The sequence below is a fragment of the Crocuta crocuta genome, unplaced genomic scaffold (genome assembly GCF_008692635.1).
Source record: "Crocuta crocuta isolate KB4526 unplaced genomic scaffold, BGI_CrCroc_1.0 scaffold147, whole genome shotgun sequence".
Taxonomy (NCBI): Eukaryota; Metazoa; Chordata; class Mammalia; order Carnivora; family Hyaenidae; genus Crocuta; species Crocuta crocuta.
In genome coordinates this window covers 6,526,060-6,544,755 of record NW_027532594.1, presented here as the reverse complement: position 1 = coordinate 6,544,755, position 18,696 = coordinate 6,526,060, and the positions used below count along the sequence as shown (strand labels likewise).

At 36.9% G+C, this 18,696-nt stretch overlaps 1 protein-coding gene across 1 annotated transcript in view; it reads left to right on the top strand.

Annotated features, from left to right (window-relative positions):
- CDK19 (cyclin dependent kinase 19) overlaps window positions 1–18,696 on the top strand; it is a 173,344-nt gene that overhangs the window by 50,529 nt on the left and 104,119 nt on the right. The window contains exon 2 of the mRNA XM_077780044.1: window positions 16,305–16,380. Coding sequence (XP_077636170.1) covers window positions 16,305–16,380 — 76 coding nt within the window. The remainder of the gene's footprint in view (window positions 1–16,304; window positions 16,381–18,696) is intronic.

Genomic DNA, 18,696 nt, shown 5'->3' with positions numbered 1-18,696 from the left:
GGTTTTGGAAGATCAAAGAAATCTTTTAAAAAGGATTTTTCTAAAATCAAGTATTTGTCCCTTTGCCTTATCTCATTTGGTTAAGTACCCCACAAATAGCCATTAATATGCTAAATGCTGTGGAGTTGCAAAGGCCTATAGGAGGTATTGTTTTCAGTGAATTTAGTGTTTAGTTGGAAGGACCAGAGTAAAGTAAATAATCAGAAACCACTTAGCAGTGTTAAGCGCCAAATCATGTAGTTTACATTGTTAATACTTAGGATCCTTTTTCTTAAATGATGATCTTCAGGGTTCTGTCCTCTGCTATTCTCATGATTTCGTTTTCTAAATGCTTTCACATCTCCATCTCTAGTCCACATCTCCCTTCTAAGATACTGTTCATCCAAATGCCTTTTGGGCATCTCCATTTAGACAATACCACAGCCCTTCCAACTTATCTAAAACACAGAATCACAAACACACAGACTGCTTCAAATCCTTCTTTTCTTGGGATTAAGTCCAGTTTCTTTAATGTAGTTTACCAGCACTGCTTAACTGTTCCTGCCTCTTTCTTTCTTCTTCAGCTTTAACTTGCTTTGGCCTACTCTAAACCAGCCTTACTGAACTTCAAATGCATCTTACTCTTTTGCCTCTGACACATGCTATTCCCTTTTTCCAGAATGGGAACAAGAGATGAAGCTGTCATGATTAAAAGCATAGACTCTGGACACAGACTTCCTAGATCCAGGTGAATCCTGAATCTGCCACTTACATAGCTGTGTGGTCTAGAGAGTTACTTAACCTCCCTGCTTTCAGTGTCCTCATCTGCACCGTGAGATGGTGGTAGTATCTGCTTCACAGCATATCGTGAGGATTAAAAGAGTTAATATAGTTGAGACTCTTAAAGTGGTGCCTGCCTCATACTAACGACTAAATAAGTGTAGCTTTTGTTGTAAGTGTTATTATAAATGTGCTGTGCTATTGGATTGTATTAATTTTTATGTTTTAAAGATGATGTAATGATAACAGAAAAAATACTGTTGTTTCCCTATAAGTTATGGGTTGATTTTGTTGATTCCTATTATTGGTATTTATCTTTTTTCTTGGATGAGCAGCAGCTTTATATTTCTAACTTCTCGTTTTTTAGCTTTTTACAGACTAAAATTTGATCTTAGGTTGACATTCTTATGAAGTGGATCATTTGACATCATAAGATTTACCTGAATTTTTAAACACACTAAAACTAATTAGTGTGGCTGGGTGGCTCAGTCAGTTGGGGGTCTGACTTCCACTCAGGTCATGATCTCACAGTCTGTGTGTTCGAGCCCCACGTCCGGCTCTGTGCTGACAGTCCGGAGCCTGGAGGTTGCTTCAGATTCTGCATCGCCCTCTCTCTCTCTGCCCCTCCCCAACTTGTGCTCTGTCTCCCTCTCTCAAAAATAAATACACATTAAAAAAAATTCAGGTAAACCTTACTTCATGGAAACCTAAAAGAAAAAATTAATTCTTTTTTATTTAAAAATTTTTTCTTTTTTAATTTTAGATCAAGAACAAGAGTAGGAGAGAGAGGTAAGGGGAGGAGGAAGAATCTTCTAATTTTAGTATATGTGCACTGAGGAGGGGGAAGAATCTTAAGCAGGCTCCATACTCAGTGCAGAGTCCAATGCGGGGCTTGATCCTAAGATCCTGGGATCATAAACTGATCAAGAGTCAGACTCTCAACTAACTGAGCCACCCGGGTGCTCCAGAAAATTAAATCTTAATAGCTAAGAGCTTACTTTTTACTTTATGATATTTTGTGCCTTGTTGGTTAAAGTTTCAAGTAAAGTCCTTTAAAGGATTTCACTTTTTCTTTCAAATATAGTTCAGAGATTGTGGATTATAGAGGTTCAAATGGTTTGGGTTCTAGCAAGGATACTTACTATATTATTAAATAGACTGTCTGAAAGGAAAAACTCTATTTCTCTTTCTATTCACAATTCTGCTTGAATCCAACACTTTCCAAAAACACTTTTGACACCAGATGTGTGAGGTTTTTTTTTCTCATTCTGACCAATTGTCCAACACCAGCTGGATATCCTACAGTTTAACTCGATTTTGACACTAACTGCTTGAAGTTGGTGCACTCCACAGACTAAGGGCTCAGTCCCACAAGACTGCCCCCAACTCCAGACCACAGTAGAAGGTGGCGGGTTCCCAAGTCACCCACAACTCCTGTCCAACTCAGCTACAAATCAGAGGTTCCAAGGACCCTCTCTTCAGGTCCAGTCATTTGCTGGAATGGCTTGTAGAACTCAGGAAAACAGTTTAATTACTAGATCACTGCTTTATTACAAAGGATATATTAAAGAATACAAAGGAACAGCCAGATGAAGAATAAATAGAGCTAGGTCTATGTCTGGAAGGTCTGGAGTACAGGAAGTTCTGTACCCATGAAGTTTTAGGATGTGGCACCCTCCTGGCAAGCAGATGCATTCCTGTTCACCAACTTAGAGCTCTTGGAACTCTGTACTTCAGGGATTTTTTTTTTTTTTTTTTTTTNGGCACAATGGATTGAATTGCTGACCATTGGTTTTCCACCTCCAGCCAACTTCTTGGGGATGTGGTTGCTGTTGAGGGGTGGAGTGAAAGTTCTCATCACCTAGTTTTCCCCCCTACCAACCAGCCCTGATCCACTGGTCATCCAGGGACTTTTTAGCATCACCTCTTTAACATAGTGTAGTTGAAAGGGGCTTGTTATGAATAACAGAAGGGGTTCTTTCACTTTTGTCCTTCTGGAGCTATTCCAGAACACAAACCAAGTATTATAATAAGATGACTCTGTGCTCTAAACACTCAAGAAATTGCAAGGGTTTTAGGAGCTATGAGCCAGGAATCCTAGAGGAAGACCAAACTATATATTTCTTGTTATACCTCCATATCACATTTTCTATTATCACAGTGGTTAAGGTCAGCCAGGAAAAGTCGCAAAACTGAAATTTTCTCAAAAGAAGATTCCTCAGTGGTATAGGTTTGGCAGAAACTTAAGTGGTATGGTGAAAAACATATATATTTCAATTTGAAGTGTTGATTTTCACTTCTTAAAAGAGGACTTCTGTTACCTCTGGTTTGCCTTCAAACTTTCCAGTTGGGTTCTTTTCAGTTTGTCTGTTGGCTCAAGCGGAAGACCCTGAGGGCAAAGTATCCCCTGATGGGAACTGAAACTACCCACTGAGGCCCTGAGCCCACAAGACTCCACCTGTGATTGACTCCAGCACAGTGGTTGATTTGACCTTCCCTTCCTACCTGCACTACTTGCCCATCTTTGCCCCACATGGTCCTTATATAAACCTGGAAGTATTTTCAGCACATTGGAGACAGTCTTTGCGATGCTAGTCCACTGTCTTCTGGACATTGGCCTCAAGGAATTGAGTTCCTTTCTTGTTCACCACCACTCATTTCTCCGCCTTTGGGTTTTGTCAGTGAAAAGTGACCCAACCTGGGTGCCTGGTTGGCTTAGTTGGTAGAGCATGTGGTTCTTGATCTTGAGGTTGTTCAAGCCTCATGCTGGGTGTAGAGTTTACTTTAAAAAAAAAATGTAAGTGGCACCTGGGTGACTCGGTTGGTTAAGCATCCAACTCTTGGTTTTGGCAAAGGTCAGGATCCCAGGTTTCATGAGATTGAACCCCACATTAGGCTCTGTGCTGACAGTGCAGAGCCTGCTTGGGATTCTCTCCCTCTGCCCCTCCCCTTCTCATTCTCTCTCCCTCTCTCTCTCTCTCTCTCTCTCCCTTCCTTTGCCCCTCCCCTTCTCATTCTCTCTCCTTCTCTCTCTCTCTCTCAAAATAAATCAACTTTTAAAGAAATAAATAAAATTTTCCAGATTTTATATTATGCTGAAAATATTTTGTAAGTTGATGGAAACTAATAAAAACATTTATTTCAGTGCAACAAATGTTTAGTTTCTACTATTTGCAGGGCACTTTGTTAGCTTCTAAAAAATATGGAGAAATGAGTAAGATAGTCGCCTTCCTCATTTGGGGATGGGGAAATTAGACATGAGTCAATTCTAAGTAATTCTAATAACAAAGTAGAGTACGGTACAGTCCTTGAGAGAGTTTGAGCAAAGTGCATAATCTGCTGGTCCGTGGTCTTGGGAAACACCAGCAGCTGCCAAATTCGACCAGCTTTCCTCCATTCCCTCCTCTTCGTCTTTGCTTCTACATTTGATGCTTTTGCCCAGCTACGTTTTACTACTTGTCTTTTGGCTTCCATATACAACTTCCTTACTTTCCTTTTAACTCACTAACTGCTGCCTATTACTTTCTTCATCAGTTTTATTTTTTTAATTAAGAAAAGTTTTATAAAAGTGGAAAAGTTTAAACTGTAGAACAATGAACGTCCACATAGCCTACACCTAGATTTCAGTCTTGTTACATTTTTCTGTATTGCTTTATCTCTCACTCTGTATATATGTGTGTGTCTTTTGTTGACATTGAACCATTTGAAATTAAGTTGCCGATGTCATGACATGCAACCCCAGAGTACTTGAACCTGTATTTCCTGACAATGAGGATATTCTGTATAACCATCATACCATTATCCCTTACTTAAGAAAATTTTATTTTCTGAGTGGCTCAGCCAGTTAAGCATCTGACTTGATTTTGGCTCAGGTCATGATCTCACGGGTCATGGGATTGAGCCCTGCATTGAGCTCTGTGCGGTCAGCACGGAGCCTGCTTGGGATTCTCTCTCTCCCTTTCTTTTTGCCCCTCTCTGACTTCTCTCTCAAAATAAATAAATAGAAACTAAAAAAAAATAATAAAGTAAAAATTAAATTAGCCATGATAAAATAACATCTAGTGTATGAATTTTCACTGGTGACCTACAAATAAACCTTTTTAGCTGTTTTTTTTTCCTTTTATTTAAATACAGGTTAGTTAACATATAGTGTAATAATGATTTCAGGAGTAGAACTTAGTGATTGATCACTTACACATAACACCCAGTGCTCATCCCAACAAGTGCCCTCCTTAATGGCCATCACCCATTTAGCCCATCTCCCTCCCCAACACCCCTCCAGCAACCCTCAGTTTGTTCTCTGTATTTAAGAGTGTCTTATGGTATGGCTCCCTCTCTGTTTTTATCTTCTTTTTTCTTTCCTTCTTTCTATGTTCATCTGTTTTGTTTCTTAAATTCCACATAAGAATGAAATCTTATTTCACTTAGCATAATATACTCTAGTTCCATCCATGTTGTTGCAAATGTCAGGATTTCATTCTTTTTGATTACTGAGTAATTTTCCATTGTATATATTTATAATATCTTCTTTATTCATTCATCAGTTGATGGATATTTGGGCTTTTTCCCTACTTTGGCTGTTGGTGATAGTGCTGCTGTAAATGTTGGGGTACATGTGCTTCTTTGAATTAGCATTTTTGTATCCTTTGGATTATTAACTACTAATGGAATTGTTGGGTTGTAGGGTGGCTCTATCTTTTAATTTTTTGAGGAACCTCTATATGATTCTCCAGAGTGGCTGCACCAGTTTGCATTCCCACCAGCAGTGCAGAAGGGTTCCCCTTTCTCTGCATCCTCGCCAACATCTGTTTTTTCCTGAGTTGTCCATTTTAGCCATTCTGACGGGTGTGATGTGGTATCTCATGGTATTTTGATTTGTATTCCTCTGATGATGAATTATGGTGAACATCTTTTCATGTGTCTGTTAGCCATCTGGATGTCTTCTCAGGGGAAGTGTATATTCATGTCTTTTGCCCACTTGTTCACTGGATTATTTGTTTTTTGGGTGGTGAGTTTGGTAAGTTCTTTATAGATTTTGGATACTAACCCTTTTTCTGACATGTCATTTGCAAATATCTTCTCCCATCCCATCGGGTGCCTTTTAGTTTTGTTGATTGTTCTCTTTGCTGTGCAGAAGATTTTTATCTTGATGAGGTCCCAGTTGTTTATTTTTGCTTTTTTTCCTCTTGCCTCCAGAGACATGTCTAGTAAGAAGTTGCTGTGGCTGAGGTCAAAGACGTTGTTGCCTATTTTCTTGTGTAGGATTTTGATGGTTTACTATCTAATATTTAAGTCTTTCATCCATTTTGAGTTTATTTTTGTGTATGGTGTAAGAAAGTGGTCCAGGTCCATTCTTCTGCATGTTGCTGTTCAGATTTTCCACCATCATTTGCTGAACTGTCTTATTTCCATTTGATAATTCTTTCCTGCTTTGTTGAAGATTAGTTGGTCATATATTTGTGGGTCCATTTCTTTTTTTTTATTAAAAATATTTTTTTTAATGTTTATATTAGACAGACAGACAGACAGACAGACAGAGCCTGAATTGGGTAGGAGCTTAGAGACACGGAGACACAGAATCCCAAGCATGTTCCAGGCTCTGAGCTGTCAGCACAGAGCCTGATGTGGGACTTAAACGTTTGTGGTTCCATTTCTGGGTTCTCTATTCTGTTCTCCTCATCTATGTATGTGTTTGTTTTTGTGCCAGTACCATAGTGTCTTGATGATCATAGCTTTGTAATACAGCTTGAAGTCTGGAATTGTGATGCTGCAGCTTTGGTTTTCTTTTTCAGCATTACTTTGGCTATTCAGGAAGCTGTTTTTATTTGAACCAGTCTAGTCAAGAGTTTCATGCACAATATTTTGTTGTTACATGTCTTAAATAGACTCCTTCCCAATTTTGCCTTTTTTTTTTTTTTCCTTTTTAGGAGCCAGGGCAATTTTCTTGTAGAATGTCTCACATCTAGATTTGCCTAATATCATGGTCTTTTGAAAGTTTCTCCGCCTGCAGCCAGTTGGAGGGTGGCATTTACTAGAGAAGGGCTTATCAACCCCAGTGGCATGGGTGCAGTCAATTTGTTATGGGTCCTTTTATTAATTCTTTAAGTTCTTTGGCCACCAATGGGTTTTGGAGCAGGGGAAGCCTATGAGTCCCTTTACCTCTGCTCTGAACACTGTCAGTTTACCCTGGTACTTAGGTACCATGATGTGAAAGAGGAATGGTTACCATTTTCAGCTCTTTTTTTCTTCTGAGCATTTTCTCCTGTAATCTCATTTGCTTTTTTTTTTTTTTTTAATAATTTTTTAAATGTATATTTATTTTTGAGAGACAGAGCACAAGCAGGGGAGGGGCAGAGAGAGAAGGAGACACAGAAACTGAAGCAGACTCCAGGCTCTAAGCTGTCAGCATAGAGCCCCATACAGGGCTTGAACTCACAGACCGCGAGATCATGACCTGAGCCGAAGTTGGACTCCCAGCTGACTGAGTCACTCACCCAGGTGCCCCGACTTGTAATCATATTTACATCTATAGTTTTAACAGTTGCTTGTGTGGTAATATTTTCTTTTCCAAATTCCATTTCTGTTATTTCCTTTTGTTCATCTTCTTCTGGCTATCCTGTAGCCACTTCAGAATCACCATGTCCAAGATGAATTTATTCTCTACTTGCAAACTGGCTTATTGTTGGTATTATTATTTATTGAGGAGGGGGAGTGTAGAAGGTGTAGTGTAAATGGCCCTATTTTCACTGAGACAACACTCTGGTCTGGAACGTCAGTGATCTTCAGTGCTGCTTAGATGTTCAGCTCTCTCTCAGATACATACACATATGTGCATACACATTTATTCAAATATTTCTTTAATGCCTACAGTGTGCCTATATATTTGGTCACAGTAGTTAGTCTATCTCTGGAATGCCTCTAGCATGCATTCCTTCCATTCTTAGCTATATTTACTCTGATTTTGGTCCTTATCAACCCTTTCCAGAACTTTTACAATGTTTTCCCAACCTCTGGTTTTAAATCTGTTCCATCCTGTACACTATCTGCTTGTTGAGAATACCTGTTTGATCATATGTTTCTCTTGCTTAAAAACCTCTGATGGCTGCCCATTATACAGTAAAAAAGCCTACTTATAAGCATACCATATAAGACTATGCTAATTCTACTCTGTTCTTTTCATTGTTATTTCATCTCTAATGTTCTAGCCCTGCAGGTCTCCTGCCAGTTTCTTGAATATACTGTAGATTTTCATCTTTGGACTACCCCTGCATTTCTGGTGTCCATAAGGCTCTGGAACCTCTTCTTTGCTTAATGAAATCCTGCTCATCTCCCAAGATCCACTCACAGGTTCCCTTTGAAAATTATCTAGCTGCTAGCCCTCTATCTTTCCCCTCCACTAGAACCAAAGCCTTCTTTCCATTCTTTATCTGATGTGCTTTGCATATGCATCTTCTATAGTGTTTATCAGATCGTGTCACTTGCTTGTGTGTCTCTCAGTGTAAAGGTTCACAAGGGAAAAGATCATCTTGTTCTTCCTGCTGTTAACGCAATTCAATGCCTGGCACATAGCACATGCATAGTAAAGTATTTCTGGAAGCAGTCTGGCATTACTTGCCATATTAACCTCTGTAGCAAGTAAATAATGACTTGAGATTCATGAATTCTCCTTAGGAAAATATTTTATATTAAAATTTTTGTTTATACTAAATATTTGCTAATAATTTCTGTGTAATCCAGTCCTTAATTATTTATGTTTTAATTATTGTTATTATTATTTTTTAGTAATCACTACACCCACCATGGGGCTCTAACTCACAATCCCTAGATTGAGAGTCACATGCTCTTCCAACTGAGCCAGCCAGGCACCCCCGTTATTTATATTTTAAACTTAACACTTTGACGCCTTAAGTCTTACAGCATTACTGTAGATATATTTTAATTAAAATCACTTCTGAGCAATAAGAATTTGCCGTAATAAGAGTTTCTGAAATTTTATCATTTTAGAGCCTTTAAAATAAATGTTTATTTGAATTGGAATTATACAGGAAATAGTATAAAATGAAGACTGTTTTTTAGAGAAAGAGATATATTCATCGGTTTTTGGGAAATGAACCTAAATAAAGGCACTTTTCTAAAGAATGAAGGTAAAAAAAGAAACTCTTGTCAAATTTCTATGTTGCAAGGTAATCTTGGACTTGAATAAGGGGACTATTACTGTATTTTGATGGTTTTTAGAGAATGAGTAGATGAAATATTTGATAGATGAAAGCATAAAGAAGGTGCTAGTGCTGTTTGACCTTTTTCATTAATAAGGGGAATGCAAAATATTAAGAGTAACATGTGTTAACAAGATTTTTAATATTTCAGACTTAAATAATAAAGCCTATTATTTAAACAAAAATATTTCTGATAATTAAAAATATTATGGTGTTGAACTGTTTATGAGTGAAATGATATGTTCAGTTTTGTCTCAAAATAATTAAGAAGAGGGGAGGCAGTGGAAGTATGACTGGCCATGTGGTGATCATTGTTGAAGCTGTGTGACAGATACATAGAATATCATTGCCATTTATTTTTCATTTTTGGAAATTTTCATGGTAAGAAAATTTAAAATATTACGGTATTACAAAAGAAAGCATTTCCAAATAAGGAACTGTTACTATTAGGCTGGCTAAATACTGAATCAATGATATTGAATAACTCTAGAATGATACTAACATAAAACTAAATGATCTTTTTTTGGGTTTTGTTTTTCCAAATTTTATTCCATTTATCTATTTTTTTCCATGGGTGATGTGAAAGCCTCTCAATCTGCTAAGCCAAATTACCATATGTTAAAAGAAAGGAATAGGATATTGATTTGTATCAGCCTGATTGAAGAAAAAATTGTTGACAAGACTCAAGTGTCATATTGTTTGAAGAATGTCTTATTGATATCAAACACCTAACTGTAAAAACTATTAATACCATATTATCTTGGATACTATATTTCTGATGATTTCATTATCTGAATTCTGTTTTTACTAAAAATTTTTAAAATGTCTTTTAAATTTATTTTTGAGAGACAGTGCACGAGTGGAGGAGGGTCAAAGAGAAAGGGAGATCCAGAAACCAAAGCAGGCTCCAGGCTCTGAGCTGTCAATACAGAGCCCAAAGCAGGGCTCAAACTCACCAACCGTGAGATCATGACCCAAGCCAAAGTTGGACACTTAACTGAGCCAGCCAGGTGCCCCTATTAAAACAATTTTTTTAAGTTTATTTATTTTGAGAGAGAAAGAGAGAGAACATGGTGGAGAGAACATAGAGAGAGGGGAGAGAAAGAATCCCAATCACTGTCAGTGCAGAGCCGGATGTGGGGCTTGTGCACATGAATTGTGAAATCATGACCTGAGCTGAAGTTGGATGCTTAACCAACTGAGCCACCCAGGTGCCCCATTGGAGTTTCTTTCTATCTAAAAGAATCCTTAATGAGCTGAAGACATTCTAAGATGTGCCCCAGTCTTGTTCTTAATGATATCATCAACCAAGCCCAGAACCTGACTTCTGCATTCAGCCTTCTTCATCATCATTATTTATTAATTTGGTCCTGCCAATTCCTCTTTTAGAATGACTGTCACAGGAGCTCTAGGGTGGCTCAGTTGGCTAAGCATCCGGCTTCAGCTTGGGTCATGATCTTGCAGTTTATGAGCCCCTCATTGGGTTCTGTGCTGACAGCTCAGAGCCTGGAGCCTGTTTTGGGTTCTGTATCTCCCTCTCTCTCTGCCCTTTCCCCACTCACACTCTGTCTCTGTCTCTCTCTTAAAAATAAATAAACATTAAATTTTTGTTTTTAGAATGACTGTCACAAGGCACCTGGGCGGTTCAGTCAGTTGAGTGTCCGAATCTTGATTTCTGCTTGGGTCATGATCCCAGGGTTGTGGGATCAAGCCCTGCATTGGGCTCCATGCTGAGTGTGGAGCCTGCATGAAATTCTTTCTCTTTCACTCTGCCCCTCTCCCCCACTCATGCTCTCGCTCTCTACAAAAACAAAAATGAAAACAAAACAAACAAAAAATAGAACGATGGTCACAAGTGTTCCTTCTTTTCTCCATCCTCACTGTGACCACTCTGTTATGGAGAGTGTTGGACTTGAAACTGGAAGATTCATCTCAACTCTGCTTCTGGCTGCTTGCCTAGCTTCTTCATCTGTAAAAGGAGGAGGGCTTAACAGGGTTGTCTTAAACTTGTTTTGGAGCTAAGGTTCTAGTAAACTATCCCAGTTCCTTACCTGCTCACACTTCCATTGCTGCAGTGTCCTAATTGTTTTTCACACCTCTAATCTCAGTCCTTCCTAATAAGATTAATCTTTTTACATAACTTTTTTTGCCTTTACAATAAAATCTATGTTCCCTGGCTCCATTTAGTCATGCCATAATTTTTCTGGTTTGGGGGTGTTATCATTTCCACTATTAGACAAATTGGAAACTTTATCCGTCTTCAGAGTCTTCCTTTCTTTCACCTACAGAATTAAATATGTTACTAAATTCTGTCAGTTCTGACTCAAATGTCTTTTGAATCCATATTTGTTCTCCTCTGCTACTGTTCTAATCTATTTCTTCATCTTCTCTTATCTGGACATTTGACGCAAACTCCCAAACGTTTGCCCTGCCACCAGTTTGGAGTTACCAGTTATCTCTCTGAGCAAAGATCTGTTAACAGGTACCTTTTCTGTTCAAAAAACATTTTGCTGCCCACTGTTGACATATGAAACACAGGCTCTTTTGCAGGACTCACAGGGTCCCTTCCTTTAACTTTTCTAGCCTTCTCTTGCTCCTTGGCATCATGCCCCAGCTTCCGGCCATCCTGAATATTAGTCATTCCCCTTTTTGTTTTTCTCATGCTATACTTCTGTCTTCAATTCTCTGACCCCTTCATCTCTTCTCTGCTGGGGAAATTCCTCCCCTAAAGGCATCTCTCATGTAGTTAAGTTAAATTCCCTAAAGCTCTGAAAGAAATACTATTCTTATTCTCTCTGCCTGTTATACAGACCTCTTGCATACAGTGGAAGTCATATCAGAGTTATTTGTTTATATTTCCTACCTACCCAGAATCTCTTTCCAGGTAGATTGTGAACTCCATGACATCTGGGTAGTCAGTCTCTAATTTTGTTCATCCTTAGAACTTGGACAGTGTTGGGACATATATTATTTACTCAGTAGTTGTTTGTTGCCTGATGCAAAATAAAATAGTAAGCCTTTTATTGTTTTCCTTCTGAACAAACAAAAGAAAGAACTTAACTCTTAGTTTAAAGACTTAAATTTTTATATCAGCCTTGCTTGAGTTTGAATTTCCTCATCTTATCTTAAAAGACGCTTCTAATTTTTTTGTCTGTCATAGATCCTTAGGACTAAAGATGGTCCAGGGCTGATCTGGACACTTGGTATTATTATTATTTTTTATTTTTTATATTTGTAGAGAGCAAGAGAGAAAGCACAGGCTGGAGAGGGGGGCAGAGAGAGAGAGAGAGAGAGAGAGAGAGAATTTCAAGCAGGCTATATACTCAGCGTGGAGTCCGATGTGGGGCTCAGCCTCGACCCTGGGATCATGGCCTGAGCCGAAATCAAGAGTTGGATGCTTAATCAACTGAGCGATCCAGGTGCCCTAGTAGTATTATTGATAGGAATCAAAAAGCTTTGGACCATGATTTGGGCCAACAAATACGGTTTTGGCCAGACCTTAACTATACTTGTACATATAGGCTGCTGACTGGTGCTTCACCTTTCTACAAGTGATTGGAGGCTGGTCACCAAATTAGAACATTATTAAAAGGTATAAGACTATCTTTTTTCATTAAGCCAGTTCCTAATATTTTATTGAAGAGATGTTCCTGAACTTGCTTCTTTAAGCTTGAGAAATTCTTCCCTGAATTACATTTGAAATCTACTGAGCCTGGTTTTCTGCCTGGAACAAAGCTTTCGTTGGAAGACAACAATTTCTACAATTTGTGCAAATATATGCTTCTTATATTTTCTACTATCTATAGAATTGCTTGCATCACAAGTTTTCCAGAACATAGTGTCTCAGATGGAAAATTTAATAGAATTACAGTTTCTGCCAAATTTGTTTTTCTATTTTATTATTACATAATGTTCCTGTTGGGTAATTGTTTTTCTTTGTCACTGCTGAGAGTGAAGCCCGTGTGGTTTTGATATACAGTATAGCCATATAGAAGAAATGTCTTTAAATTTAAAGTTACGTATTAAATATATCTATGTTTATGCTACAAATTTATATGTTTTTGATTCTTCCTGGATTTACTTAGTAACCTCCTTTGATTCTTTTCTTTTTTAAAAATTTTTTTAACGTTTATTCATTTTTGAGAGACAGAGACTGAGCATGAATGGGGGAGGGGTAGAGAGAGAGGGAGACACAGAATCTGAACCAGGCTCCAGGCTCAAAGCGTCAGCACAGAGCCTGATGTGGGGCTCGAACTCATGGACCGGGAGATCATGACCTGAGCTGAAGTCAGATACTTAACCAACTGAAATACTCCGTCCCTAGCCCCACCTTTAAAAAAATTTCTTTTCCCTTTGATTATTTTCAATAAGCAGTTGCTCTAACCATAATATGTAATGTGCACTAACATTAAGAAAGCAGTTTCTCTGAAGGCTTTGGAATTGCTTTTCTGTCTTTATTACAGTAACTAATAATGTATTTTATTTAAAAGTTAAAGTAATGTAGAAATAGTTTTAAGAAAGAAGTAAGCTGCCTCTAAATTCCAGGCTGTCCTCGCAGTGTAGGACAGGTTCACCAGGTTCACCTGCTCTTCAGCCTTGTCATGTGAAAGAACAAATTATACCTTTATGATACATAATATTATGTGTGCCTGAGACATATGAGGTGTGGGGTATGAATATCACCACCACTTGGAGAAATTCCCCAAGAGGGATAACACTCCCATCTGCTGAGAACAATAAAACGTCTCTGCCCCATGTGCTAATCATTGAAATATCTGTGGGCATCGGGGGAAAGGACGCATCCGTAGTTTTCATAACTAAGGTATTGGCATCTGATGAAAGACTGCCATTGGCATAGTACAGTGGTGAACGTGAGTCCCATGTGGCTGCTAGGTCCTGCCACTTCTTCATACGGTGACCCTCAGAGGTGCCACATTGTCACTTACTGTCTGACAGTGAACATATAAGAGAAATGGTCAGGATATACGCACTTTGTTTCATTCTCAATTCCAAAGCTGCAGGTAAACCTTAAGTTTGCAGATCTTTGAGTGTTTTGCTAATTTAGCAGATGGAAGTTATATTTAAACTTATTAAGTGAAATAGTTACTGGGCTTGTTCCTAGATCCCATCCATATAATCCATAGTAAAGGCGCATGCTTCGGTGTCTTCTGCTCAAGCTTTCAAGTTCCTTTGACAGCCAGGATGTGAAATTTAAAAGTCATTAACGTGATGTGTTAATTTGGCACTTTTTGACTTAACTGCAAAAAAAAAAAATCATAGTTTCCATAGCAACGATAACCTATCCAGATTGTGTAATATTCTTTACTGTATTAAAAATAAAACCATGCAATTACATGAGCTTCTGGAGCACTTCATTTAAGGAACTGGGGACTGAAATATTTTTGTTTAAAAAAATTACGATTTCATTGAAAGTTTTGTTAGAAAGCTTATGTAATTTTGTTTTCAGAATTTAATAAATTTCATAAATATTTAGCAATATATACATGGTAGTTAAATTAATAGCTAAACGTGAAATTCACATTGTAAGCATTGTGTTAAGCATCTCAGACATAAGTGCTCTCCATACGTGCCCACACATACATTTAAGGTGGTGGGGACATTTGGCTTTAATTACATCCAGTCACCTGCTGTTTGTACTTCTTTGTGGCTTCTGGGTGGTCTGAAAAAAGTCTAGCTTTATGTTTGGAGGAAACAGGATAGAGAAAAAGGAAAAAAATGATCACTTAAGCTTTCCCTAGTTTTGAATTTGCTTTTTAAAACATGCCTAAGACGATACTTTGAAAATACTAAGGATTGTTTTAATAGGTGACTGTTTTCAGAGGGTCAAAGTATTTTGGCTTTTTTCTTTTTCCCTCTAATTCTAATTTAAAAGACTATGACATTAGCACTAGAGTTAATTAGCATAAGTTCCTATATTTCAACACAATGGATATTCATTTTTTATATAATTTTCAGCATATGTCTAGATATATGTATATTTTTTTGTTGTATAATGTGTGTTTTTTCACTAAAATATAGTAAACATTTTCCATATTTCTGATGACAGTCATGATTATCATTAATAATTTCATAACAGTTTATCCTGTTGATAATATCTGGTGTGTCTTCTGTTTGTTAAAATGTGGCTTAATTATCTCCTGAAAGCCATATATTGGAAGAAAAATGGATATAATTTTCAAATGGATTATGGGAGAGAAAGTAACTATAATTCATTTATTTGCCCAAAACAGATGATTGTGAAAATCTTCAAAAGGCACGTAAAATGATGTTTTAAAAATGCATATTATCAATAACCCCTTAAACTGCCTTATCTGCTAGTAAACACAGAATGGGGAAAATAGGAAATAGGTACGTAGGACAGATGTGGCAGCATTTAGTGCTATCATTTGAGAAAACCATCATGACATGATAAAGCTTGTTGAGGCTCCAGTACAATCAGAGACAAAACCCAGAGGGCGTGAACTATACTCCTTTTATTAGAACAACCCACAGTATGAACCACTGTTTTGACATTTCTCTGTAGCTGGTTCTGGTGTCAGTACTCTGTGAATACTGTGTTGTTCTGACCACTCAATGTGATACTATTTTTTTATGGACAGTATCACCGTGATTGAACTGCTGTCTTCTCTTGGTTGAGCACCCTGGTAGCTACTGGGATCTCCCAGAATTCCTAAATCTACCTACATTATTTGGAAAATTCACTGTAACTATTAGGATTTCCTAGAGTTCTTGAGAATGAGATGTTGGTGGCTAGAGTTTTAAAGTCTGTCCAAGGCTTTTGGTTGAGGTCTTTGGGCTTTTGAATGTCCCCTTTCATAGGTCAGAATTAGGATGTCCCAATGGGTTGACACTCTTCTATAGCTCTTCCCTCCTATTAAATGGATCATATCTATAAAGTTACTTTAAACCAATATAGAAGATTACATCTGTCATTTATTTTTGTAGTTAATGTTATAACAGAATGCTTTCATAGATTTCCAGATAATTAAGACAGGAGTAGAATTATCTTGCAATATGCTTGAGTTTATATTTATGCTTGTTTACTTTTTGAAACTAGTGCTGTGTTTAGTATCCCGTTTCAATTTTGAATTCTGTGTTTTGGCTCTGTGTAGTGTTTTCATTGTGACATGAATTTTTTTTTGGTATTTCATACTTCGGTAGTTGAAATATTATCAGAAGCAGTAAGCAGTCATAGTGAGAGTGTTTACATAAAACTGAGAGACTAGTGGATTTTTATTGTTTTTGTAGTTATAATTTTGAATCTGAAAATAATGTTTAGAAAAAATAATTTTTTTTGTTCATATGCAGAAAAGATGAAAAGGAATATGCATTGAAGCAAATTGAAGGCACAGGAATATCCATGTCGGCTTGTAGAGAGATTGCAGTAAGTGGATATCAATATGTTGTATATTTTGTAATGGATATTGGATGATGAGTATTATTAATGTAAAATAGTTTCATTGATGTATTCCATGCATAGTTATTTCAGAGATGTCAATTAGCTTAATGATATTTTATATGAGAAAAGCTGCATAAACTTTTTAATTACTTGAAAGTCATCTTTAAACATTCTCTTAATGATATTTAGGATTTATAATCTTAAGAATACTGAACTAAAAGATGATTTAATTAATTTAAATTGTGAATGAATACAATTAATAATTTAAATTAATAATTTAATGTCCATTTTTCTTATAATTTTAGGACTGATATGTTTATAGAGAAAGGGGTGATATTATTAGATATTGTGTATATAAAATATTATTTCTGAAATACATGTTTTAGTACTAGATTTTACTGGTTGATAGAAAAATAAGACTATCATAATAATAGGATAATTCCGTGAAGAAAGATCATTTTTTTTGTCTTTGTATGACATACTTGTGCATTTAAGAAATGATTATCCATAAGAATACCTAACATTTACTAAGTATTCAATAGGTACCAAGCTTACTAAGTCCTTTCAAGTGTTAATTAATTTAATTTTCACAACAATCATATGAAATAAGTTACTTTTAATATGCCCATTTAACAGGTCAGTAAACAGAGGAAAAACCATAAACATGATGTAGAAGGCTTACTATTTTATTATATTATTTTAGTTCTTTCTTATTTTAGTTCTTTAGTTTCTTATTGGGGCTTTATCATGATAACACACATATTAGGGATTTTCGTCTCTAAATTGTTAAGTATTTATATTGGTTATATCCATTAGGTATTTCTGTTTCTAATTTGGTAACAGTTCCATGTTTCTGCATTACACAGATAGAAGTGTTCCATCATCACGCTTAGTCAAAGAAAAGTGTAGTGCAAAGAACACACAAGGCAGAAAATCTGTACACCTGAGTGTCTCTTGGCCTGAGTGGCTAATTAGCTGTGCCAGTTTCCTTATTTGTAAAATTAGGGAATTATAAGGCCTCTTCTAGTCATAAACTCTTTGCTTTCAGAATGGGAGCTTCTCACTAGACTGTGCACACTTAAGTCTTTTCTCCCTCAGTTCCTACAGGGAGTGTCTAGTGTATAGCAGTGGTCCATAAATGTTTGTTGAATAAATAAATGAATAAATAGAATTAAAAAATTCTACTAGCAGTCCATGATTCTAAGTTTCCTTTAGAATGTATTATTTTTTACAAATTCCAATTTGGCAGTTTTATATTAATTATAAAGTGGTATTTGTAATGCCCTATCAGTATAAGCATTTGGTAAGTGATTTTTAATTTTCTAAAATCCTAAACATTATTATCTCAACTAATATGAATATGGTGTGCAATTTTGCTATTTTCGTGTACCATAACTGAGTATAACATTAATTCACTTCCTCTGAGTTAACTGGGGGGAAACAAATCCCTGATATTTAAGGTATTGTTTATTAGGAAATGAAAACCCAGTTGTAGATGTCCTTTTTGAAACAGAGACTTCTCAGGGCGCCTGGGTGGCTAAGTCCAAGTTAAGCGTCCAACTTCAGCTCAGGTCATGATCTCACAGCTCTTGGTTTCGAGCCCCGCGTTGGGCTCTGTGCTGACAGCTCAGAGCCTGGAGCCTCCTTCCGATTCTGTGCCTGCCTGTCTGTCTCTCTGGCCTTCTCCCACTCATGATCTCTCTCTCTCTCTCAAATATAAATAAAACATTAAAAAAAAAAAAAAAGAAACAGAGTTCTCTATGATGAGGAATCAGTGGGTTACCTTTTCTCCGCATTCTCACTAGCATTTGTTATCTCCTGTCTTTTTGATGGGAGTCATTATACAGGTGTGAAGTGGTATCTCATTGTGGTTTTGATTTGCATTTCCTTGATGATTAATGATATTGAGCACCTTTTCATATACCTGCTGGCCATTTGTCTTGTCTTTGGAAAACTGTTCAGTTCCTCTGCCTATTTTTTAATTGTATTTTGTTTTTGTTTTTGCTATTGAGTTGTAGGAGTTTCTGATATATTTTGGATATTAACTTTTTTAGATATATGGTTTGCAAATATTTTCTCCCATTCTGTAAGTTGCCTTTTCATTTTGTTGATTGTTTATTTTCCTGTGCAGAAGCTGGAAAAGCATGACCAATCACAGTCTTTGTATTTTTATTGAGAATTTGTTTAATAGACCTTGAGAAAGTATGTAGTTTCTAGATTGAATAGTATTTTAACACTACCTGAGTGACCTAGCCCCAATGTGATAGTGATTTGGACACAAGTTTAGCATGGATGTTATAT